At 36.1% G+C, this 26,628-nt stretch overlaps 1 protein-coding gene across 3 annotated transcripts; it reads right to left on the bottom strand.

Annotated features, from left to right (window-relative positions):
* Window positions 1–160: 160 nt before the first annotated feature.
* On the bottom strand, window positions 161–26,628 carry LOC763121 (cell surface glycoprotein 1). Of its 3 annotated transcripts, none has more exons than XM_030989217.1 (8): window positions 26,504–26,628; window positions 25,138–25,410; window positions 23,157–23,355; window positions 17,357–18,301; window positions 5,483–5,572; window positions 4,076–4,104; window positions 2,824–2,976; window positions 161–1,863 (listed from the first exon to the last, which is right to left on the bottom strand). In XM_030989217.1, the coding sequence occupies exons 2-8, from the start codon at window positions 25,402–25,404 to the stop codon at window positions 1,813–1,815; spliced, it is 1,734 nt and encodes a 577-aa protein (XP_030845077.1). In that variant the 5' UTR covers window positions 25,405–25,410; window positions 26,504–26,628; the 3' UTR covers window positions 161–1,812. The 3 variants fall into 3 exon arrangements, with proteins under 3 accessions (XP_030845077.1, XP_030845078.1, XP_030845079.1); XM_030989218.1 differs by having other exon boundaries at window positions 17,357–18,305; window positions 23,164–23,355; XM_030989219.1 differs by lacking the exons at window positions 161–1,863; window positions 2,824–2,976 and adding an exon at window positions 3,105–3,188.

Here is a 26,628-nt window from a genome sequence, read left to right as displayed (position 1 = left end):
CTCATCATCACCATCTCTCTTTTTGTTTCTCTCTCTCTCTCTCTCTCACATACTCAAACATACACACAATTACACCCCCCTCTCTCTCTTTCTCTCTATCTCTCTCTCTGGAAAGTACAAGAGCACAAATTTCTTCATCTATATGTCACATTTTAAAATATAAAATTAAAAGATTGGAATTGTATTCGCAGAATAAAAATTCAATTGCGCAAAACATAGCAAAGACAACAAAGAAAAGTACAGTAGAAACAATGCTTCTCGTACCTTTAGAAAGTACACGCACGCTAAAAAGATAGGTAATAACATATTTGACCCGCATAAGGGAATAAAAACCAACAATCTGAAGAGAAGTTTACTTTAAAAGAATTGAACCCTCTTTGATAAATTCGACCACAGTAGGAGAAGTTTCAGAAATACAGAAAGTTTGTCAGTGAGAGTTTGATCGAGCAAAGGATTAGAAATCGAACTACTGTACGTGTGTAATCTCTACAATCATGTACCTAAATTGACTTGAACAAACAAATCCTTTCTGAAATTCCATAAAAGAACAAACTGTACTACGGAGGACCTGCAAAAATAGGGTATCTAGATCAGATCAAGTAAAATATGAAGGTTTGATCATAAAACTTTTTGAGAAATTGTGGGTATATAAAAAGAGACATATCGTTCCTATTTCCACAAAGTGACGGTAGTGAGGAAAATCCGCACGCAAACTGTATGCGATTTTCATTCACTCCCGTCACTTTGTGAAAATAGGGACGATATGATCCCTTTGACATCACATTTTCATGACCCAATTGCCAAAGGAATCATGCTCTTTATATTTTAGTGATCTCCAAATTCCTGAAACTGTCACTACTTAAATAGCAGAGCTGTGATTTATCTGCTGCCCCTCTTCCCAATTGTGTATAATTAAATCTTGAAACTCCTATCCAATTAATGGCAGTTAAAAGCATGAATTGGGAATAACCTACATGTATACAAGTTCACATACAGTATATAAAAACTAGGTAACCTCATACAATCACTTCAGTACATGATTGAAGGATTCAAATAGCAACCCCCACATGTGGAAAGCATTATAAAAAGGGGAACAGTTTTTTTTCTTTACAACCTGAAAAATAAAACAGCAATATTTGACACTAAAAGAGCTATATACTTTTTCCTGCAAGCTTCTTTTAAAAACTTTGTATAGATATTAAAACGTTTTCATTTTGAAATTGATTATCTTCATGAAAGAGTATCATTCCACCAAAATATTGATTTTTTTTCTTCTTTTTTACAAAGGAAAACAAACAGTGGTATGGATGATGTTCATTTGTCATTTTTTCATTTTTTTTTCTCTTCAGAGCTACTCTACTCTCGGTACTCTATCATTTCGTGCACATGACCGTATCTACAATATATCACAAACCACAATCGGAAATCAACATGTAAAAGGTTTAATATAACTATATACAATGACACATTTAAAAGAATCCAATTTTCTCTGCAACTTTCTTCGTGCATAGTGACAGGTAGGATTTCTCTAAGAATTTTCTTGTTACCGATACTTTACAGGTTCTACCGTTGTGCAATCTCTTTAGAAATTCATTAGCACATTTTCGTAATCACTTCTAATTTCCAACACTCATTCGTTCTGACTACAGATATACCACCATATCAAATTTACATCCAAATTCCACAGAGAGTTTCAAACAAGCTCCTAAATCCGTGCCGGCGACACGCTCACTTCCGAGGATTCTAAAAAATAGACATCATGTGACTAGGGGTGTAAAGGTGATTGGCTCGTTACGGGAGACAGACATGACCTCAATTTGACCCCACGCTGATCGAGGGAGGCGAGGACTGAACACCGTCCACCTGAAGGCACAAACCAAACGAATTTGACATTTTGTTAACCTATTACGCAACAACAAAAATAATAATAACAATTAAATGAAATAAAACAAACAAACAAAAATCAACGACAAAAATAAAATAAAATTTATATTAACTTTAATACAAAATCTAGTTTTATTTTGAAATAATGAAATGAGTATTTCTTCTAGTTGAATTTTAATTAAATAAAAGTGCCTTTGAAAGGCAAACAATGTGTAAAAGGCTTCTCTCTTCTTTTGATGCACTTCTGGATCATTTTGAAGCGCAATTTTGTTAGGACTTCAATATTGCACCACATCACAGACACTAATAACATGTAGGGCCGTGCATCTCAGATTTAAGATTGTTAAATGATCCCTATTAAGAGAGTATCATAGAAGCAGTGTAACATGAATAGGATAGCTCTTGAGATGCTCCAGCCTTTAGCATGGGAATAAAATAATCTAAAGATTGTGGACAAAACACTAACACCTTATAGTTGGGATAATTCCACAAGTTTCTCTTTAAAAACTGATATCTATGAATGTTAGGCTTCCTAGGAGAAATATCGATTGTTGCACAGAATTTTTTTAAAGATTGCGTGCTCGATCTTGTAATTGAAAAGTCAGAACAAAATCTTTGAAGCAGCAGGATTTGAACCTGCCATCTACTGCTTGCCGGGCAGCGACTCTACAACGCGGTATTTATCTACCGAGTGCAAGCCAAAATTTCTTTACAACAACAGTTTCATATTATATAGATGATTATAATGACAAACTCTCACTATGGTAAGGTTATTAAGGTTATTTGCTTTTCCCATTTATTCTCTTTTTTACAGTAGAAAACAAAAAGATTTCAATAAACAAGATTTTTTGCTTAGTCCAATGGAGTTTGATATAGTAATATTTCATTGTATTGTACATACAGGGAATGCATGGCTAATTAAAACTGTCCTTTTCTTACCTGTGAGGGCGCTTCTTCACCGTTAGTTCCATTGGGGGTGCCATTGCTTTGGTTGACCTCTGGTGCTGGTGCTTTGACTGGCTGAGCTGCTGGTTCTGGTTCAGGCGGTGTCACGCAAACCACCGGCGGCGCAATGGTTTGTTCACATGGTTCCTACATCAAGGTGACAAAATTTAAAGTACTTGACTGTATCGGCTTATCGAGTCTTTTTCAGGACTTCCCAATCCTCCCTCTCTCTCACATGATGCAACCGCAAGCCTACTGTATACATGACTATAGTTTTCACAAAAGGGTGTCACTGCTGGTTATGGTTCAGACAGTGTCACGCAAACCACCGGCGGCGCAATGGCTTGTTCACATGGTTCCTACATCAAGGTGACAAAGATTTAAAGTATATGAAGATAGTTTTCACAAAAGGATTTCGCAGGTTTCACATTCCGAAAAAACTTCAAAGGACTTCAAGGCCTAGAGTCTTACATATCTATTGATGCCAAATACATACAAAATTAACTTACTGGCATTGCACAGCTTAAAAAATCAAGAAATACCCCATAGTCTCTCCCGAGAGCCTTCGGGTGAAGGAAATGTTTTAAAGACTTTTTCCATATGGCGCCAATTGGGCCCGTATTCAATTCAAAATATGAGTATTTCACTTAGTCTGAGGCTTAGTTAAAATTAGCCAATTTTGGTATTCAGTTCAACTTTTGGCCAAGTATTTTACCCTAAATTTAATACAGCTCCCTACCAGACTTGAGCCAATTATTTGGAGGCCTTGATTGGCAGGCATATGGTTTTCTAACGCAGTATCATAACCTGTGCACAATTATATTAGCGTGCATTTATTGCGCATTACTTTTGATTTACCGTGGATGTCACAATGCTCTATCAGTAAATATTTTCCTTAGATTTTGTCTTAGGTATATAAAAGTCTAAAATGCAATTTGAATACAAGATAAGTAGAGTTCTTAGCTTAGTAATTTATTTAGTAAATTCTTACTTATAGTATCCGATTGAATAATAGCCCGGGTGACTGACCACCTGTAATTCAGCAAACACCCAAATGGTATTAAATTCGCAATGAGAGCCCACTACCATGCATTTTAAATGTTTGTCAAGTTCTTAAACGTATGGAAACTATGAATGACATTCAATTTTTCAACACAAAGTATCGCTGCATTCTCCTGTAGAAAGGTGCGATCTGGTAGCCCTCCATATTACAACAATAACAAAAAGGGTTCACATGTTCACATACCTGAGTTGGTTCTGGGACTGCAGCAACTTCTAAAAAGTGGATACAAAAGAAAAAGAATCAGAAAGTGAATAAAATATTTTCAAAAGCTGGGGATGTTTCACAAAGATCGTAAGTTGAACTTAACTCCAAGTTGGATTTAAATATTATGGAGAGCCATTTGTAGCCTTATTAAAAAATATATTCAAAGGCGAAATTTCAAGTATTTTGGACTTTTTTAGTTAATTCCACATCAAGAACATAAAATTGCCTTGATAATAGAAAATATGAATGATTTGAATTAACATTTTCTGTCTTTTTTAAAATAACTGGTACAAAATATTTTCATAGGTGCAAACGGCTTTCCATAATTGTCAAGTCCAACTTAGGATCTTTGTGAAACACCCCCTGGTGTCACTGTTATTAATGGTACATGCAAGTGATTATACACTGGGTTTACTAATTTTACTAAGATATTCAAATATTATGCACAAATGTTTAGAGAAAGGTTGCTCTAGACGAAACAAAAGCTTGCTTGAGGCTTGCCGGACATATCAACAAGTAATGTATGCAGACTGGACTCCAAGTATTGCAGTTCATTCATTAATATCGTAACAGGTTATTTAATGGAATACCTTATCACTAGGTGACCACGAAAGAAACATCCATAAATTTTAGATAAATCTATCTGTTGTTTATATGGTATAGGTGTACACTCAAGACCATGTGTCGGTGCAATTTTATTTTCTTCTTTGGACGAAGCCGCAGCAACTACTACAAATTGAAATTTCTTGTTTCTCCAGGAATTACTCAAAAGGGAGCTGATCCACATTCTGTTTACAGGTAAAAATGTGAAGGATAGCTGGATCCTGACTGGGATGCAAACACTAGATTGTTCTGAAGTTTTCGTTTTCCAGGGGATTTATTAAATCTGCTTCAATTTGCAGTCACTATGAACATGACGGACAAAGTAAGCGGACAAAATATACAGTTCCTCATTCTACCCTCAACAATTGCTATGGTAGACAAAGGAACATCCCTTCACTGCTAGTATGTAAAAGTGTGTAGAACAGGTGAATAAGCATGTGACACCTGTTCTACACATTTTTACATAATAGCAGTGAAGGGATGTTCCTTTGTCTACCATAGCAATTGTTTAGGGTAGAATGAGGAACTGTATATTTTGTCCGCTTTTTTGTCCGTCATGTTCATAGCGAGTGATGTACTTTGACAGAAAGTCACAACCCCTACTTCACACCTGCCAACCTTTCAAAGCAAAACTTAGAAATACAATCTTTTTCATATACATATAAAGTAGTTTAAAAAAAAAGGAAGAACTTGAGGGTTCATGGCATTAGTATAGAGGCTAAAAATTAGAATGATCTGCACGAGAGGACTGGTTTGCAGCTGTGCCATTTGTTGTTAACCTACCCTTAGCTACTGGCTCTGAAGCTGGTGTTTTTTCTTGTGTTGGAGTCGTTTCTTGTGTTGGTTTTGGCTCTGGTTCTTCCGCTGTAGCATCTAATACAAGACACAAGAAATAGAGAGAAAAGATTATTGTTAAATTCTGATTTGTTATTGTATTTTGAATGCTTTTTAACATACTGATTGCGTCATTGGGTCCAAGGAATATATAATAATTTATGAAAAATAACGAGTCTCTTTGACAAGTTGGGGTGTAGATATCTCTCATTCTTAAAGGGGAAGTCCACCCTGAAATTAAGTTAGTTTTAATAGGAGTAGAAAAATGAGAGAAACAAGTCAGTGAAAGTTTGAGCAAATTCCGATTAAAAATAAGGAAGTTAGGATTTTTGAAGTTGTGATCAATCAAACACAAATTGGCAACTCTATGACGTATCATGCGAGCTTAACTCCCATTTGCTCAGTACTAAAAAAATCTAAAATTGTCATTTTCCCTCAAGAAAAATTTCAACTATACATGCACCCTAAATATAATAATTGCAAATATGTTTCTATACTCCCCCTGCAAGGAACAAATATATATTCCGTCATCAATAACGAAGAAAACATGATTTTATGGAATATTATGCACAAAGCAAATGAAGGAGAGCTCGTATAATAAGTCACAGAGTTGCCAATTTGTATTTGATTGATCACAACTTCAATAATTCATAACTTTCTTATTTTCATTCAGAATTTGCTCAAACTTTCACTCACCTGATTTTCTTATTATTCTGCCTCTATCGAAACAAACTTATTTTGGGGGTGGACTTTCCCTTTAAGTAATATCATGACACAATTGGATATAATTAAAAGGCCTGTTTATCCCCCTTTACAATCATCATGCCCCATTTGTAATGATTATGTAATCATGGGGTGGTATTCTCATAAGTTAAGCCGGGACTAAGTCCAGACTAAACAAGAATTTTAGTTCACACTTCTATGGAATGCTAGGTTTCATCTTCCTCCTTCAATATTCATGACAAAGATAATCTACCAAAAACTTTGGTGAAATTCAGTTCATACTCATATCATCTTTTTCTTCCCATTTTATTGCAAAATTAATTTTTTGAACACTTTTCATTGAAGGATTAAAATAATCTGTACAGGGTAAATTAGTTTGCAACAGGCACTCCATAGAAGTGTGAACTAACTAAGCACGTGCTAACTTAGTACGCGCTACCGGAATACCACCCATGGAATGTGCAGTACACCTGAATTTTGGGGGCGAAGTCAGAGGAGAAATGTTGCAAAAAGCATATTTTTCTTTTCAAAAGTGAAATCTTCATATGTTTAGAGGATGGATTGTATTTGCATGATGTCGAGGTAATAATGTACTCTAGGGATGCCGATGGTGTATTATCTTCATCTTTGTAGGACGAAATATTTGTTGAATGATGTTTAAGTGGTCAAACATGAGGTCGAGGAGGAATGTTGTTTTCATACTACGTCTGGAAGATGAAATGTACAGCACCCCACTGTAAGATTAGCAGACTGTGTTTGAGTTTTCATGTTGATTATTGCATGTCTGCCTATTTTCCACTTCAACAGTCAATCCTCTCGGAATACAGTGAAAACAAATTCATCTCCCCAAAACCGTACTCTTCACAGAATAACAACACCATTCAAGGCACATTTCATCATTGGAATTAAAGAAGAAAACATTTCTGAATTCATGGCCGACTTCAAAATTACATCGCATTTCACAACATTTTGAACTTTTGACTTGCTCCCTATATTGGGGGGAACATTACAAGCACAAAAGCTTTCGTCATCCTTTCAGGTCCCCATTTATCTCCTTGGTGCAGAGTGTCAGATGTAGATTAATGCTTTGCCAAAAGGCATTAGAGCCATGTCGGGTAGTGAACCCATGACCTTTGCATTTCAAGTCAAGTGCTTAAACCACTCGAGTACAAGCACACTCACCTCTATACAGTGCGTCCCAGATAAAACGAAACAGAGAATTATCGATGTTTTATCATAACTTAATCACAATTATAATTGGTAAATGACACATATTTGGAAAGCTTAGATCCTCCTCTTTCATTTGATGCAACTCATAGTAATGCATATTTCACGCATGAGTGATTAAAATCAATTTGAAGAGAGGAAAACAAAAGTCATTTGGCGGACGATATCTGAATTTCTAACAGAAAATCACATTTCTAGAAAGTTGAGTTTCTGCCCTTTCATATGACACCTCAATCAGGAAAAATGAGCTAGGAATAACAAAGTTCTGTTTGTTTAAAGTAGTGCTTGCATTTCCATAATTTGAGTAAACAAATTTGTTTTCACTGGCTGCCTGCCGTATCAAAAAACGAAATTAACAAAAGACTTTACTCCGTTTCGTTGACAATCACCCGTAGACGAAAGACTTCATGCATGGCTGATTGTCAGCGAAACAGAGTTAAGTCTTTTTGTTAATTATGCTTTTCGTTACGGCAGGCGACCAGTGAAAAAAGTTTGTTTGCTACAATTATAAAATTGTAAGGGCTACTTTAAACAAACAGAACTTTGTCATTCCTTGCTCATTTTTCCTGATTGAGGTGTCATATGAAAGGGCAGAAACCCAACTTTCTAGAAATGTGATTTTCTCTTTGAAATTCAGATACCGCCCGCCAAACGACTTTTCGGTTTCCTCTCTTCAAATTGATTTTAATCACTCATGCGTGAAATATGCATCATAATGAGTTACATCAAATGAAAGAGGAGGATCTAAGCTTTCCAAATATGTGTAATTTATTAATTATAAATGTGATTCAGTCATGATAAAACATCGATAATTCTCCGTTTCGTTTTTTCTGGGACGCACTGTATAGGCCTCTAAGTATAGGCCAACACACAGTATGAGCACACTTTTTAATGAAATAACATGGGTTTTTCGTAAATGAACCACATGTGAACGCATCAGACCAATCACTTGATTAGGATCTGGGATTGAATTTTATGAATGATAATATCGACCGTGAGAACCAGAAGGGTGTAACTATAATATGCGTTTAACAATATGTGTTGTTATCATCACTCTGGCTCGTAACAATCAGTACATAATCTCAAACTTTATTGTTCTTCAAAATAAGGACCCTCCTATAAACACCTTCTAAACAGGAGAGTAAAACTTGCAAGGCATATATTTTTCTTATCTTGTCTCTTTATTAATATTTATTTGGGGGTATCTTTATTATATTCATTAATTTTCTTTTCTTTCGCTTCAGTCAAAATTGGCAGATACATCTTCATCTGGAGTTGCGATCAAACTTCCCTACTTGGGTTTTCAAAAAGAAGAAAATGATATTGGTCCAAAATTTAAACACAACGTTAAAACTTAGTCGATTCTTTAACATGATTTGACACAATCGAGGCACTGCGAAGGTTAAAAATATAACACTAGAATTATGCAAAAAGGAACACCAACAAAATCAATCAGAAAAAAAACTAGTTAAGTCTATCTCTGATTGAATTCAAATCAAATCAAATCATAAACAAATTATAATTTGTTTTCATAGTCCTAAACGTCATATTCCTAAAGGGTTATATGTTCGAGAAGCAGCAGTCCAGGGACAGGGCGAGGGGATTCCTGGATGTAGATTTCGGAGTGGCTATTGGGGGGGGGGGGGGGTAAGGGGGCTGTAGTGCGGAGGGTAGTATCACAAACAATGATTTACAGATTTACTAAAGTATAGCAGAATTCGACTCATAAACTGGAAAAATACAAGTACAGGTAAGGCACCAGGCAAGACGCTGACTAAATTGCTCCAGAGACCACCAACAACTTTTTAAAGACCGACAACTAACTCGCGACCAGTGCTCATAGGCAACCGGTTGTATCTTTAGCAGGCCTTAAATTTTAATATTTTTAGGGCAAGGCCACTTTTCTGTAGGGCACATTCCTATATCACAGCACAAATAGGAAGAATTAGAAAGGGCACACAAAATCTCCAAGGCCAATGAGAAGGGCATTGAGGCCAACCAAAAGGGCATCCACGGTCATGGCCTTGGATTAATTTAAGCCCTGCTTTAGTGTGACTTTAATATGCTAATATTTCAACCTACATGTATTACCCAAGTGACAACATCATCCCATATAAACTCTCTAAAACAAGCCTACAGGGCTCAGCCAACTCAATGGAATTTACAAAAACTTCATGCACTAACAATTCAGACAGAACATTATGTACAACTCTACCAAATAAAATACACCCTGTTTTGCCCATATTCTAATATGTTCTGTTTTATACACACAGAAGACATTACGGTACAATTTAGCTTTCAAGAAAACATTTCATCAATAACACCAATGACATGTCTGTATCAAATTTGTTCGTAGCCGATCAAATTCAAAGATTTCAATGGCTTTTCACAGTTCCTATAACTTCAATTGGTCTATCAAGTTTTGTGAAACAGGGACCAGTTGATGCTGGAATCCAGTCTTCAAAATTGTACTCTTATGACACAGGGAAACTCCTCGTGGATGGAGGGGAGGGGAGGAGGGGGGGGGGGGGGGGGGGGAGTTACAGTATCTGTGCAAACAGTGTCCTTACAAAAATCATTAACACCTTCATCAAGATTTATGAAAATAAATTCAAAAAAGAGGAAATAAATTTAAAATTAATTTAAAATAGGGTAGAGGAAATAAAATTAAAATAGAGAGAATAAAATGGCATTATGAGGATCATCAATGCTAGCATGGTCTTTACATCTTTTTCTGTCAAAAGTGAATAAGAATAAGAAATAATGTAATAAAACGTCTACATTAAAGTCATTCGGCAAATACATGTACAAACTGTACGTGCGTAGATTAAAAAGTTGAAGGAGGGGGTTGAGCTGGCAAAATCTCTGCATTCTGCACTTTGTGTTTTCCTTTCTTTTTAATAGGTACAAGCTTAAGAAATAAACAAATAAATTAGATTTGCTATACGTATTTAAAGATAACACATTTCCATAATTTAAAATAGGGATTCCATTGATTTTTTAAATCCAGGTTCAGAAGCAACAGCCTATCCCAGCATTCTTATTCCGTACATATTCTTGAATACTGTATATCTTCTATAATAAAAAAATAAACAAATAAACAATAAATTACAAGGGATATTCCACATTTCAGCTGCAAACCGTATACAGTGAAACCTGCTTTAGCAACCACCTGTATAGAAAGACCACCTGTCTATAAAGACAACATTATAAGTCCCCATGAATATGGTTTCTCATTAAAACCTGTACTAATGGAACCTGTACATAAAGACCACCTGTCGCTATTCATGTTTCCCTAGAGTGATCTTTATATACAGGTTTCACTCATATGACAGAAAGTCAATAGTCCCACATCTTGCTGCCTGTATACCATATTACAAATCTAGGCAGTTGACATGATTGTTATCTGAACAAAAATAATAATAATAAAAGAAGAAAAAAAAGTTTAAAAGAGGTTTCCAGCAAACAAAAGTTGTTGGTATTTCTAAAAGTTTCAGCTCAGAAAATGGTCCTTTGACGTGTCGTTTTGAGACGCATTGTACGCTCTTCATAAAACATATTTTCAGGTGTCTACTGTCTAAAGAGAAAAATAAAAGTGTAGTTAAGTTGGGGTAATGGGGTGGTTGGGTGGGGTGAAGAAGCAGAACTACATCTTATAAAACAAAAGAAGAGAGAGATAATGAGAAGACAGGATTAAAGGAAAATACTACTCCAAAACAAACTTTGATAGATACCACCTAGAGGGAAAATTAATGAATTAGTTTAAAGTTGAAGAAAGTTAGGGAGAGAAATGTGCAGCCACCTGAATTATATGTTTAAGGCAAAAAGGATTGTGATATATTTGATAAGCAAAGAGAAGAAAATTTGCATGAGTGAACGAAGAGTGACAAAAAAAGAAACATGTAAAAAATGAGTAGCTTTGACACGGATAATAGCAATGTTTCTTAATAGTCTCATCAATAGCGGAAGTAAATCAATGTTGATTATACATTTGTTTCTCCTGAAAGAGGAAAATAAAAATCATGAATTTAGTATCTAAGAGTGAATTATGCAAGAAGGAGGAAATATACAAAATTACAAATTACTGCGGGTCGGCGACATTGTTCTTCAAATTTCTGCAACATCAATCAAAGGGAGAAAACAAAATTAATTAATTGTAAAAAAGAACAAGGATTTAATCTGTAAATATTCACAATTGAATGACATGTGTCATTACAACCACAACAACAATAACAACATGGGAATGTCAGATGGGAAAATGTATTGCAACCTGTTGGTCAAAGAAAAGACAAGAAAAAGAAAAGCTTTAATCAATCAATAACAATGTAAATTATATACTGAAGTTACACAACAAACTGAAATGAACAATAACAAATTAATTTTTATATATCTTGATAAAATCAGCATCTATTTTATACCTAGAAAACGGAAGAAATTATTGATAGCAAGTCTTTGCTATCATGTACATTGGATGATTTTTGTTCTCGAGTTCAAAGCCATGCTGGACGAAACGGCCACTGGTGTCAAACACAAACACACAAACGTATGCAGCAAAAGTTTTTTTTTAAAAGAGAAAAGAATGTCACTGGAAATCCAAATCTACCAAGTTCAACGAAAAATAAATGTATCTTATGTAGGCCTAAGCTCAGTGTGACTTTTCAAGTTTTCTTTACACCATAAACTGAATGTACAGTGTACATCATACCATAAAGATTGAACAATGCTGAATGTACAGAGATGTTTCTTGATCACCATTGTGTTTTTGCTCGTTACTAAAAAAAATAGGAATTAATGGGTCTGAGAAATAGCTCAAGTATATATAGGTAGGTGTTGTAAAGCCCTGGGCCTCGTTTAACAAAACCGTCACACGTATAGGTTCCCAGACATCCCATCTAAACGCTTGTACAGTCAAACCTGTCTATAGCGACCGACCAAGGGAAACACAAAAAATGGCCTTTGTAGACAGGTGGTCACTAAAGCAGGTTTGACTGTATTAAAAGACATGTTTCAGAGGTATGTAAGCAAACTTTTCCTAATGACGGTTTTGTGAAACGAAGACCTGGAGAATGAAAGTGTCAGCAGGGTTGGCTGAGAATCACATTAGACGAGAATAGTATTCAGGGGAAACTACGATTTCAGTCTCGTAATATAAATAGGGCGAGAATCCCCAAAATTGTTATATCGCAATAGAAGGTCGAGATAGAATAGTATTCAGGGGAAACAACGATTTCAGTCTTGTAATATAAATAGGGTGAGAATTCCCGAAATTGTTATATCGCAATAGAAGGCCGAGATAGAATAGTATTCAGGGGAAACAACGATTTCAGTCTCGTAATATAAATAGGGTGAGAATTCCCGAAATTGTTATATCGCAATAGAAGGCCGAGATAGAATAGTATTCAGGGGAAACAACGATTTCAGTCTCGTAATATAAATAGGGTGAGAATTCCCGAAAATGTTATATCGCAATAGAAGGCCGAGATAGAATAGTATTCAGGGGAAATAACGATTTCAGTCTCGTAACATAAATAGGTGAGAATTCCCGAAATTGTTATATCGCAATAGAAGGCCGAGATAGAATAGTATTCAGGGGAAACGTCGATTTCAGTCTCATAATGTAAATAGGGTGAGGATTCCCGAAATTGTTATATCGCAATAGAAGGCCAAGAGAAGATAAGAATTCAGTGTGGGTTACCCGCCAGAATTATGTGTATCATATAAAATGGGTTTAATAATTCAAGAACACAGGTAGATCTTTGCAACATAAGGGAAGAAGAAAAGTGTTCTAACAGTGAAAGAACCTCAAGTTGGAAACTACTAAACTGACGTTAGTTAAACTTGAAGGATACTAGTGGTTTAGGAGAAAAAAGAACATACATGTGGTGGAGTGGTCCTACATTCTTGGAGCAAATTGCAAGATACTTAACATAAAGGTACTAGGCATAATTTCAGCCAATACAAAGCCGGGGTAATAATTAATGAGCCCAAGAATACAATTTCTAGATAGACGGCGCTATAGAAATGCCTATAATTATTATTATCAAATCATGCCTACGTGTACGTTTATTTGGTTTTATTTGTATCTGTGATGGCCAAAAGCACAAAGTAATGAAGGTTTTGCAGTGCACTCATGTCACTTTATGAGACATCAGAAATCGTGATGCTTGAAATTGACACTACTTTGTGAGATATTACGAAACAGTGCCTTGGTTCATGCAGAGCTTTTCTTCAGGAGACTAGGGGGGTGTTTCACAAAGGCTAAGATCAAATTTAAGTTGGACTTAACTATGGTAGGCCGTTCATGCCACTGGTTGCTCTCACAATTGGTCTCTGAAATATGATCTAAAAATGTAAATTATGTAGATATGTGGTCATGGTTTGTATGTCCCTTGAGAGACAAATGCCAGTAAACGTTGGGAGCAAACAGTGGCATGAATGGCCTGCCATAGTTAAGTCCAACTTAGTCTTTGTGAAACACTCCCCCATGGAACGGTATCGTCTTCCTGGAATAGACACAGAGAGTAACCCCTATCAAGGTATAACTAGTCTGTTTCTACAGAAGCGCTCACTAAATGTCTAGAAAGTGGGCAATGCGCGCAGTAACGCATGTCACATGACCTAGAAGCTATCATTTAAAGCCCGTCTGCACTAGTTTGGCCAGGGGGATTAGGCAACACAGCGTGGTCAATGACAGGTGGTTATCTCATCAGATCAGCTCTTAATTAACATTAAAAAAAGAGGGTCATGGGGGACCAATGGTCACCAATTAGGCATTGTTTGCTGTATAGAGGACGCCAGTAGCTTTAAGTAGTGCAGTGGGGCTTTAAGTCCAGAAACACTTCTAGGGAACCGAGAAGGCGAGCATACCCAGAAGAATCCACCTCTTAGGTACTCCATTAGCGTGAATGTGATAATCCATTTAAAGTACACGTTTCTACAGAAGCTTGTGCATACCTGGCAAATCAAGAAAATTAAAGGGCAAGTCGACCCTGATATCAAGTTGGATTTAATAAAAGCAAAAAACGAGAGAAACAAATTAGTGAAAGTGAAATTGGCAACACTGTGACTTATCTTGCGAGCTTTCCAATTTGCTCTGTACAGAAATTGTCATAAAATATTGTACATGTAGTTATTGATGATGGAATAGATATGTCTCATACAGGGGTTGTATAAAAACATATTTGCAATAATTTTATTTAGGGTGTATGTATGAATGAAAATTTTCTGAAGGGAAAATATAATTTTTTACGGGGCATATGGAAGGGGGCCTGGCAAGACACGTCACAAAGTTACTAATTTGTGTTTGATTGATCGCACCTTCAAAAATTCAAAACTTTCTTATTTCCAATCGTTTTTTGGGTCAAAACTTTTACTGACCTGTTTCTCTCATTTTCTGCTTTTATTAAAACCAACTAAGCATCAGAATGGACTTCCCCTATAATTGTCTTTGGAATGCTGTAGATACACTTCACTTCAAAGCATGAGAAAATTTGATACACGTTTTTATAAAGGACGGAGTAACATATTGTTAAAAATTAGTTAAACTGGAAAAAAAGTCAATTCATGACAGGGTATTAGTACTAACAGGCAAAGATAAACAGAAACAAGGTTAGATTGAAAATGTTTTGTAAAGAAAATATCTAAAGGAATATTTGCTTAATATCAAATGAAAGGTACCTTCGCAAAACCCGCTGGCATGAAAAATGGTTCGAGAAATAAATTGCTATTCCTAAAGATATTGGTGCATAAACATGTGTAAACTAGCTTTATAAAATTATATAAATGAAGAAAAAAAATTGTTTCTTATACCAGTTGTGAAAAACCAAACATATTTGCAATGATCATATAGGGTGTGTGAATGCATTTTCTTTTGAGAAAATATCCTTTTTTTTTTTTTTTTAAGTGCATAGCAAATAGGAAAAATCACTGCAAGATACACAACAAAGTTTTTCAAGTTGTGTTTGATTGATTCCAAATTCAAAACTTTAAACTTACTATGTTTCATGAGACTTTTTCTCAAAACGTGTACCGATCTGTTTCTCTCAGTATTCTGTTTCAGATTAAAACCAAACAAATACAGGTATATCTTTTGCATGTAGCACAGGATCAGAACATTAAGGGTCTGCCTCTATGCAATGAAAACAGGCACAAGCCTTTCTGAATAATTATTGTAAAAATGTTATGAGTTGTTGATGATCGCCCTATTTCCCGCAGACTGCAAAATCAGATTAATCTGAAATTTCTCAGGTCATAGTTTCACAGTATTCCCAATGCCTTTCATGCCGACAGGTTTCGCTATTTAAGCTACTTTGTACAAAGTAGAAATCACAGGTTTAATCTTCAAATGATTGGAAATGGACAAAACAAAGTTTTGAAACAGCAGAATTGAATCTGATGTAAACTACAGCCATCTCACACCTTACTCTACAACTGGATTTTGATAGAAATTAAAATAGCACAACAGTATTCATCTTCTAAATTTTGCCTGAGGTCTCAAACAAGCATAATACTTATATAGGGCTACACACTAATTTTGTGGAATTGGGAAGGGGGGGGGGGATTGAAGTTTGTTAGTCTGAATCAACATTTGGGGGATCTAGGCTGAGATTTTGGGTGCCTGTGTGTTCTGGGTGCCTGTGAGCATTGAGCCCTGATTAATAGACAAATTAAATGATATTTGAGATCTTCACTGTGATGGCTACCAGTTAATGATCATCTGTTGTGACTGGTAGACATAGGAAAGATTAGCAGCCTACTACCTTTTCGTCCTACTAGAAAGCTTGCAACACCCTGCAATTTTTAAAGAAAGTTTGGGAGCTCAATTGGGAAAAATTTGCACTGAACCATCATTTATTTAAATAAATCCAGTTATAGTTAGGTTGAAAGGTGTTCCAGTCCAGACCCTCAACCACCCCTTTATTTTCCAGCCTACAGTATGGCAGTGGTGGCAATATTATAAAATGACAACTCTATGACTCAACCTGCGATCTCTAAATGATAGACATCAGTGTTAGTAAGAGGTCTCAAACACAACTACATTGCAGTTACTAGTTAGTACTAATCTAACATGCACAATCCAAACAACAGAGAATACAAGAGAGAAAACATGAGGTACAAACAACTTGTGCAAAACTGACCACCATCAAAGAAAGTGCAAATTTTGGGATCGCCAAATTTGTAATTGCAGAAGAAAATTAAGAGAATATTTAAGTGCAATTTAAGAAAATCAGTTTTAGTTTGGGGGCAAAAACTTCTCATGTTTGGTCATGGATTACAATGTTGTACTTGAAATAAATCAATTTTAATATAGTTTGTTGTATCCAAATTTTTCTTTTGAGTGTGTGTGATGTGTGAACATCCCTTTTCCATGCATTTAAATTTGATATTAGAGACTCCTTTTATTTTTTATTTAAAAGATGCAAGTAACAGTATTGTAAAGTGTTTAAATAATTATTTAGCTTCTTTGGGATTCTTTCCCCAGTTTTGGACAACGAGCACAAACAAGTATGGACAGGGATAAAGGTTGCAACAACAAAAAACAAGCCAAAGATTTCGAAATTCAATGGAAATTGAGAATCATGCTAGTAGAGACCCACCTACTAACACGAGTTGAAAATGTGCTGGTTTTTAGAGAGAACATCAGTTTTAGTGGATATAAATGTAACATACATGTAAAGTTGTGTGTGTAAGAAATTTGGGAAACTGGGTTCAGGTCACCACTGAAACCTAGTTGACCACTTCTAAACGAAAGAAGAAGAAAAGCAAGGAAAGAAAGAGCCTTGGGAAAACCTAAATACTTTGACAACAAAGTTAATTAATCGATTGAAACAAAAATAAAAAAATAGCAAGCCAGACACAATCAATCAACCTCACCAGACATAGACACGGCAGGTACCCCAGGTACAGCGGTAGATTCTGTTGGTTCCGCAACTGCAGCGGGGGCAGCGTCCATCGGCGCCTCAAGCTGTTGGCTCGGTTCTGCCTTTGGCTCTGAGGGAACCTGTGCGGTTTCAGAAGGGGGTTCTGAGACATGGATCTCGGGGATCTGCATGGGCTCGGGCAGTTGATGTTCTTCAGCAGGGGTTGGCAAGATTTCAGTTGATTGCTGGGTGGCCTCTGATGCTGAGGATTGTTCTTGAGTTGCAGGTTCACTTGGGAGTCGTATTTCAGGAATGACCGGTTGAATGACCTGTGGCTCTGATGGCTCAAAGGCCTCAGGAATACTAGACACCTGGGACTCATGCGCAGTAGGTACCTGCTCCATCGCCTCAGGGGTTTCAACAACATTGTCCTCAACGTCCATAGGGGTTGCATCAGGCTCTGCTTCTGGAACCAAAGGTTCCGTCAGCTGCCCAAGGGTGGCCACTTGGGCCTCTGGGTAAGAGTCTGTTTGTGGAGCAATGGTAGCGATTTCAGATTGCATGCCTTGCGCTCCAGGAGCATTTGTGGCTATTTCAGATTCTGGGACTACGGCTTGAGGAGCAGGTACCTCTTGCTCCTGATGCATTGTGACTCGTGGCACTTCTTCGACTGGCTGAGACACATCTTGGACCTCCGGTAACGATGACTGGGAATCAACCTCTGGGATTGCTTCGAACCTCTCCTCATCGACCTCTACAGGTACTATGGAATCAACGCTGGATGATTCTGCTGCTACCTCTGGAACAACCTCTGGCGCTACTTCTGGAGCAGCCTCTGGTTCTTTAACTGGTTCTACAGGCCGTTCTACAGGCGGTTCTACTGCTTGTTCTGAAGCTGTTTCAACTGGAGGTGTTGGGGGTGCTCTTTCTACACTCTCTTCCGCTCGAGGAACTGATTCTAGGAGGGAAAAATTGTTGGATAGGTGTATTGCACATAGAATATGGTAAGGAAGGTGTGATTGAGAACAAAGAAATGGACAAAGTCTCAGTTTTTAATTGTTGCAGTGAGGGTACAAGATTGCCATGCCTATAAATTAAAGTGCACTTTTGAACAAGTGCAGTTTGAGTATTTTATTTCAAGAAGATTCAGTGCCTTATAAATCTCTTACATTATTATTAGTACTGAAGTCATCGAACCAATTACTATTTCATAATTTTAACGCAGTTGTCATTTCGATTAGCTTAAATCCATGCAAAATTTTGATCACCATTACATAAATTGTATATTGTCATCCAATTTGACCTTGCTTTTGAAGTATTTTGTAATTTGGGTTACCTGAAAACTCCTCAGTTTATACAGTTGCAGACTTGCAGTTTTAAATAATTTAGGATGTACAAGATGATTTAGCACAAAATATTTGCATTATGTATTTGCCTGTGATGGTCACTTACTTAAAGTCCCTCTACAGTGTTGAGAGCCCCAAAAATTTGATGGCAAAATTTCACTTAAATTGTATCATAATGTGAAAGAGGATGTCATTTATACAGACACATTTCTGCAAGGACTTTAAAAACAAATGTGTTTGAAGTAAAATATTGATGAAAGAAAACAAAATTTAGGTTTTTCTGTTGTACGCAGAAAACCTAAATTTTGTTTTCTTTCATTCAAATGTGTTTGAAGTCAAAAATTGATGAAAGAAAACAAAATTTAGGTTTTCTGCAACAGAAAAACCCAAATTATGAATTTGGTTGATTGGTTGAGCACCTGTGTGCTTTGACCAATAGGCCTTGTCCGTTATTGTTCTAATTATTTGACCGCCGGTCCACCCGTAGAGTATAAAACACGCTTGCTTACAATATATTTTATCATCTGACGAAGTGTAGCAGCGGCACAAGAAACGTTGTGATCTTTTAGATCCCTTGTTGAACATACATTGCGAGACAAACGAATGTCACTAGCGACATTATTTTTCGATACTATATCCGCATTATGTATTCTTTTATCAATATTTGTCTTCAAACCCTTTTTTTTGGGGGGGGGGGGGGAATCTTTGCAGAAGTGTGTCTTAAATGACATCCTCTTTCACATTATGATACAATTTAAGTAACATTTTGCCATCAAATTTTTGACGAGTTTGGGGGGCTTTAAGAGACCAGTGTCATACTTATTCCTTTCTTTTTTATTTTATTTTAAAAATCGTGATTGATGAAAACCAATCAGGCACGGATGCCTCAATAGATTTCAACATGTGAGATGACCATTGGGTTTGCCTTGACTTGGTACATCAAGTACCTAAAACCTAGTTTGTGCAGATCAGAAAGATTTCCAATTTTACACTAGCTAAAACTTCATGCCACAATTCATTCTCCTATTATATCAGCATCCTGTCATCAAAGATTTACTGACCATTTACATGGCCAAAAGCACATCTGACCAATCGTGTTCATTGAGAAAACTCTTCCTAGAGAATTTAATTTTTTGAAAGCAAAATGGACTTTCAAGAACAGGAAATGAACAATAGAAAGTCTTTTTAAAAAATGGACAAAATTTGTTTCTTTATTTTGTATAAAAAGAACTGTGGCATGAACTTTCACGTAGAGTAAAATATAAATTCTGGCCATCTTTCTGACCTGCACAAGCCCAGTGTAGGTATAAACATGTAAAAAGATCAATGCAAAATCTATATGGTTGTCTCACATATATATACATTGTATATATATATATATATATATATATAGAAATTAATGTGGCAGTTTGTTTTGATCTCGGTCCTGTCTATGAGCCAAAATAACTCCGGCCTAGTTATGGATCCAAGCTAAGCACAACAGCAATTGTAAATAAAGGGATGACATTAGAATTTTGTAACCTTCAAAAAGAAATTAGAATGCCTGAATGCAATTTCCACTTAAAATAACCTTCACAGGCAAGGTCAAATGTGGCCATCTAACCTTGTACGCTCATTGCAACAATTGTAACACAATAAAGATGAAGAAAACATAGACGGAAGCTGTAGAAAAGCAAAAACAAACAGAGGAAATCTGTAAGTGGTCCATTGAAAGTAAATATGGCGACTCCTCACAAGAAATTGATGGAAGATGTAATGAAAAGTAGGTATAATGGCTGTTGGAGGAAAAAAGGAGAATGATTAAGGATGCCATTTAACAATTTTTCCATAAATATTTGTGGAAGGAAAGTGGAAACAGAAAGATAGAATATGATATATCATTTGCGGGGAGAATGGAGAAAGTGTTTTGTTTTTGTAGGATACAAGAAGACGGTAATAAAGAGATGGATTATTAACGGACAATGCAACAAAAGGCAAATAGAGAAGAATGAAACTTGTCTCCATTATACACAATATTCAGAACTAAAGTACGTTAATAAGGGAAGAAGAGATACTGAGATAGGGAGACTATAAATTGGATAAACAAGAGAGAGAGACACACACACACCCACTGAAAGGGGCGGGGGAGGAGGAAATAAGAGAAATGCTAGATCATCTAATAAATACTGTAAGGGAGAATGTGTGTTAAAATGGTTACCATTAACAGAAAAACACGAGATGATTATGGTGAGTACTTCAAAAGACCCAGGATAAGTGGAAATTAATTTTCAGGGATCTAAGAAATGACATCAGCAATACTCATCTATTTTTCTAAACTTTTATCAATACCAAGTCGATTCCATGGTCCTGCTGCCCTTTCACGCGATCTCCTGCAGAAATACCCTTGAGATTTCATCTAAATCTATAATTACATTTTAATTAAAAGCACAATGAGAATTGCTACAAATGTCCTGTCCTGGAAGAATATTCAATGTGATAATTGGCTAATTAACATAATGTAGCAAATGCTGTAATAAAAATATTTCTACGTATCATCATACACACTTCAAGTAAAGTATTTCCAATCACTATTATTTTTTTTTGGTCACTGTACAAAAACTTAAATTTATTCTTCGTTGAAAAATACAGAAGAAAAAAATACAATACATCTGCATGATAACAACTAAGAACATTTCTTAATAAGGGGAAGATATCATTTCCTTCTGTAGCATGACTTAAATTAGTGAACGGTTAAAGGGTCTGATTGATCAGACTAGTCGATATAATCCTATTGATATTGCATAACTCACATAAGCCCAACTTTCCTTGAAAGAGAGAATAGAATGCCCGTAGACAAAAATCCCAAGCTATCTTATTGTGCAACACAAGTTGGTACATAATCTACACAATAGACTGATTCCTAAATAAATCTCAAGTCCTTGAAAGGGGGGAACATAGATGGATCAATTTCACTGTTATACGATCTCTTACAAGATAGAACAATTCTAAATTGAGGTTTGCCCTCCCCCCCCCCCCTTTCCTCTCCTAGTGTCCTTGATAATAACATAATATACTCTGTAATCCTTTCAATAGTAGCCCCTAGATTTTGAAATGAAGAGTGTTACTGTTGGAAAACTAATTCCAACACATTATTTTACAGGAGCCTGGTACCCAAGTCTACCATCTGTTTTTACTCACCCAGCCTTGTAACTATGTTTCTTTGGTCACACTACAGGGGGGTGTTTCACAAAGATCCTAAGTTGAACTTATCTCTAAGTTGGACCTAACAATTATGGAAAGCCGTTAGCATATTTAAAAATATTTTGTAAAAGTTATTTTAAATGGCATAAAATGTTGATTCAAATCATTCATCAAGGAGAATTCGTGTTCTCAATGTGGAATTTATAAAAAGTCTAAAATACTTGAATTTTTGCTTTTGAATAAATTTATTTTAAGGCTACAAATGGCTCTCCATAATTTTCAAGTCTAACTTAGAGTTAAGTTCGACTTGGGATCTTTGTGAAACTCCCCCCAGCTCTTCCCAAGATACAACTAACATTCATCAAGATGTCTTTTAAAAAAATATATACATTTACATGACTGATTTGATTGACGTGGCAAAATAACTCCCACACATTTATTATTCTTTTTACAGGTTCCTGGTCCTAAAAACTATCATTGTTTTACTGTCCCTAGGTATAGTACGCTTTGTGACCAGTTTGTCTATTTGGTTAGACTAGATACCTCCCAATATACAGTACAACTTGTATTTATCAAGAATGTTTTAAAAAATAACATGAATGATGTGATTGATAATTTCAACTAACTCCTTATTTTTTTTATTTCACAGGAGCCTGATTATAAAGGCTAATAATTATATATTATATATTATTTAAGGCTATCATCTTTTTAATTTCCCTAACTGTTTAAAGCTTTGAGATGAGTTAGTGTCCTTGGTCAGGACAGTTCTTCTCTAAACTGCATTCATCGAGAATGTTATCCGGAAGAATCCATAAAGATGTCATTGCTATATTAAAGCAAGCTAATCCTAAAGCAAAAATCAGCAGAGATTCCAGAGAAACAAGTTAAATCAAATCTAAATATTTAGATTACTGAATAGTAAATACCATTCCAATGAAGTTGATGCTCCCAGGAATAACTGAAATAAAATACATTTCAATTCATCTGTAGATCCAGTTGAATGGCGTCTGCACTCGAGTCGACATTCAGCGGGAGTGGGGGGGGGGGGGGGGGGGGGGGGAGAAACATACATAGATAATATCATCATATCGGACATACCAACAAATTCTAATTAAAAGGAAATATATTTCAATATATCTGTAGATCCAGGTGGATGGCATCTGCACCGGAGTTGATATGATCGGGGGGAAAAAGAACATAAGTAGATAAATAATCATCAAATTGGACATACCAATATTTCCAATCAAGACAAAATTTGAGAAAACAAGGAACACTTCATATTTGTACCTTCTTTTTTCTTTCCATCTCCCTGAGGTCCAACGTCATCTTCCATCTTCTCCTCCTCCTCCTCTTCCTTCTGTTCTTCTGGAGCAGCTGTCTCCTCTGCAGGTGCCTCCTCCTCCTCCTCCTTCTCCTCTACCTCCTTGGGAGCCTCTGGCATCTCGGCATCGTCACCATCCGCTTCGTCCTCTTCGTCTTTCGATACCTTAACAAATCATGGAAAAATAAAAAACTCTTTAATTTATACAAGGTACCAAAGTTTACTCAAGAGTTGTAACAAATAAGCTTTTTCAGAGGGACATTTGAAGATGTAATTCTTTGGTCCTAGGTTAGTTGGGATAAAAAAAAATGTTCCATCTTATGAAGTTGTCCATAGTATTACAGCATCGTCACCATAGGCTTCGTCCTCCTCGTCTTTCGATACCTGAAAAAATCATGGAAAGAAAAAAAAATCCATTACTTCTTAAGTTCTTATGAGGTAACAAGGTTTACTAAGAGTTCTAACGAATTTGCTTTTTTAGAGTTAAAAATTGTGAGATGTAATTCTTTGGTCCTAAGTTAGTTGGCATAGAACAAATGACCATCTTATAAAATTGTCCATAGCATCACGGCATCGGCTTGGTCCTCGGCTTTCGATACCTGAAAAAATCATGGAAAGAAAAAAAATCTTTACTTCTTACGAGGCAACAAAGTCTACTTAGAGTTGTAATGAATTTGCTTTTTCAGAGTTAAAATTTTTGAGATATAATTCTTTGGTCCTAGGTTAGTTGAGATAAAAAAAATTTAAAAATCCATCTCATGAAGTAGTCCATAGTATCACAGCATCGTCACCTTCGGCTTGGTGCTCCTCCTCTTTTGACACCTGAAAAAATCATGGAAAGAAAAAAAAAATCTTTACTTCTTACGAGATAATAAAGTGAAGAGTTTTAATGAATTTGCTTTTTCACAGCGACCATTTGAAGATGTAATTCTTTGGTCCTAGGTTAGTTGGGATAAAAAAAGGTTCTATCTCATGAGGTTGTTTACAGCATCATCAACATCAGTCTGGTCTTCCTTGTCTTCCGATACCGTAACGAATCATGGAAAGAAAAGCAAAAAATTCTTTAATTTGTACGAGGTAACAACGTTTACTCAAGAGTTACAACAAATTTGCTTTTTCAGTGTTAAAAATTTGAAGATGTAATTCTTTGGTTCGATGCTAGTTGGGACACAAAAATGTTCAATCTTATGAAATCGTCTATGGCATTCCAGCATCATCACCATCAGTTTGGTCCTCCTTGTCTTTGGATACCTTCAAAATCATGGAAGGAAACAAACTTCATTCACCAGATCGATTTAATTCAAGTCACTTTGAGCTCCTGATAGGGAAATTATAAAAATGTATTTTTTTCATTCCTTATATTAGATAAAGGAAGGTCCTATATTTTAAAAGAGGAAGTCCACCTTGATATCAAGTTGGTTTTAATAGAAGCAGAAAAATGAGAGGAATAAAAATGTGAAAGTTTGAGCAATATCTTATTGACAATAGGAAAGTTAGCAATTGTTGAAATCGCCACCAGTGAAACACAATTTGGCAACAATATGGCATATGATCTTGTGATGTCCCATCCCATATGCCCTGTACTAAAAAAAAATCCAAAAAAATCCAGAACCACTCATTACAAGTTTTCTTTATAAAATTCTTTAAAATATATTTCTTATAATTTCCAAAGCATCATTGGAACAAGCATAGAAAGGCGCCTGTATAGAAATACCACAGCCTGAAACTTTTTAGTCTCTTCTCAGTGGTCTTTATAAGCTAGCCCTGTTTCATAAAACTTGTTATCATTTATATCCATAACAAACTTTGCAGAGTTTTTATGACAAATTTGCTCTCAGCCAATTAAATGCCACAACTTCAGTAGCTTGTAACGGTTAATGTAACTTCTTATTCATAACAAGTTTAATGAAACAGGGCAAAGGTTCCTTCGTAACCTCACTATACTACCTTTGATTCTGGTTCTTCTTCCGGCGTTTCTTCTGCTTTTCGTTTACGTCCCCTTCCTGTTGTCTTTTTCTCTGGTGTGGCGGCAGGCAACGACTTGGGGCGACCTCTCGTCTTGCCAGGGCTTGTCTTCTTAGGGGGAGGAGGGGATGACCTTCGACCCCGGGTCGGAACCTCGGACATGTCCACCTTGGGCTGCGTGGCTATCCTGGCGCTACGACGACCAGCTGGGGCTGCCGACCTGTCTGTTGACTGAGATCTGCGTGGCATGGTGGACTATGATTTTTCAGAAGCAAAAGAAAATAATCCGGAAATTCAATTTGTCTCGTTAGTCAAAGCAAGAAACAAATGACTATCCAGCTAAGTTTCAGGTGATGAATTTTTCAGTGAATTTGCCAAATATAAACATGTTCATTAGCTTTAAGAAGAAATAGAAAGGAACAAGTACTTAAATGAACTAAAAACAAAAATATATAGATCTATGACTTTATGATAATAGCAATTAACTGAGTGAACTAAGGTGCATGCAGGGAGTTTGATTAATTAAGCGAACTCCCTGTGCATGCCTTGTTATTGTAATCGCTGTTGCTGTTGAAGTATCAAGTTGGCAACGCGAAAACAGGCATTTTCGCATACAACACATGCACTTGTGTTTGTGGCTGAACCAACATCGTGAACTCTTGGCAGGGGTTAGCAATTTTTGTAATGTACATCACAGGTTAGCTCCCTTTAAGAAGAAAAAAAAGTAGTTAGCTATCTCCAGAGCCAGTTGGCAAGGTTCATCGGGTAAGGGGATCGGTGATTAAAAAAAAGACGCATTTGAGGGTTTGTTTACATCACTCTTCGCGCAGGCATATTGGCTAGGCGATATCAATATCTTAATTCACTTTTTCAATAAGTCCAACAGTTAGCCATTTAAAAAAATAAAAATAAAAAATCAACAACAAACACCAATTTACAATGTTAAATTCCAGCAAAAGTAGTCTAGAAAATAGAAATGTGTATTATGTGAGAAAGCATTTCGACATACCTGTTTTTAGAATTATAGAGAACAAATTGTGATTCATTCCTTGAAATATCAAACATTACAAATGCAAGTTCACAACATAGCACATTATAAATCTGTATCGGCTAAACGACTGTGAAGAGTCTACACACGTGCACACTCGACTTGGCTCCTCTCATTTGATCGAACGTGCAAAATACGTACAAAGTTCCTATACAAAATGCACGCACGTAAAATGCCCGCTGTATTGCGAACAATACATCTACGACATCATGATCATACAAACACATTTATTCTCATTTTTAACGATACACACATTTGAAATAACATTCTAATAAATCTACACTACTATTACGAGCTTACATTGATCAACGATCGACAGAAAAATAAAGAAGAAAGGTAGAAACCGAGCCAAAATCAGGCAGACGTTGCGTAGCTTCCCTCTGACTTGCACGCTTGCCTCGATTTAAGGTGACCTTTGTGTATTT

This window comes from Strongylocentrotus purpuratus, unplaced genomic scaffold (assembly GCF_000002235.5).
Source record: "Strongylocentrotus purpuratus isolate Spur 01 unplaced genomic scaffold, Spur_5.0 spur5_scaffold_18, whole genome shotgun sequence".
In the NCBI taxonomy this organism is placed as follows: Eukaryota; Metazoa; Echinodermata; class Echinoidea; order Camarodonta; family Strongylocentrotidae; genus Strongylocentrotus; species Strongylocentrotus purpuratus.
Note: the sequence above shows the minus strand (reverse complement) of the source record. Positions and strands in the feature narration are given on the sequence as shown.

Bases quoted from the DNA above. Each gene is read 5' to 3' on its own strand.
- LOC763121 (XM_030989217.1), bottom strand. From the start codon at position 25,404: ATGCCACGCAGATCTCAGTCAACAGACAGGTCGGCAGCCCCAGCTGGT. The intron at 5,573-17,356 runs GTGAGGTTGATT...GTCTTGTATTAG, and splicing joins ACCTGCCGTGTCTATGTCTG to ATGCTACAGCGGAAGAACCA. The intron at 4,105-5,482 runs GTAGGTTAACAA...TCCACTTTTTAG, and splicing joins TTCAGAGCCAGTAGCTAAGG to AAGTTGCTGCAGTCCCAGAA.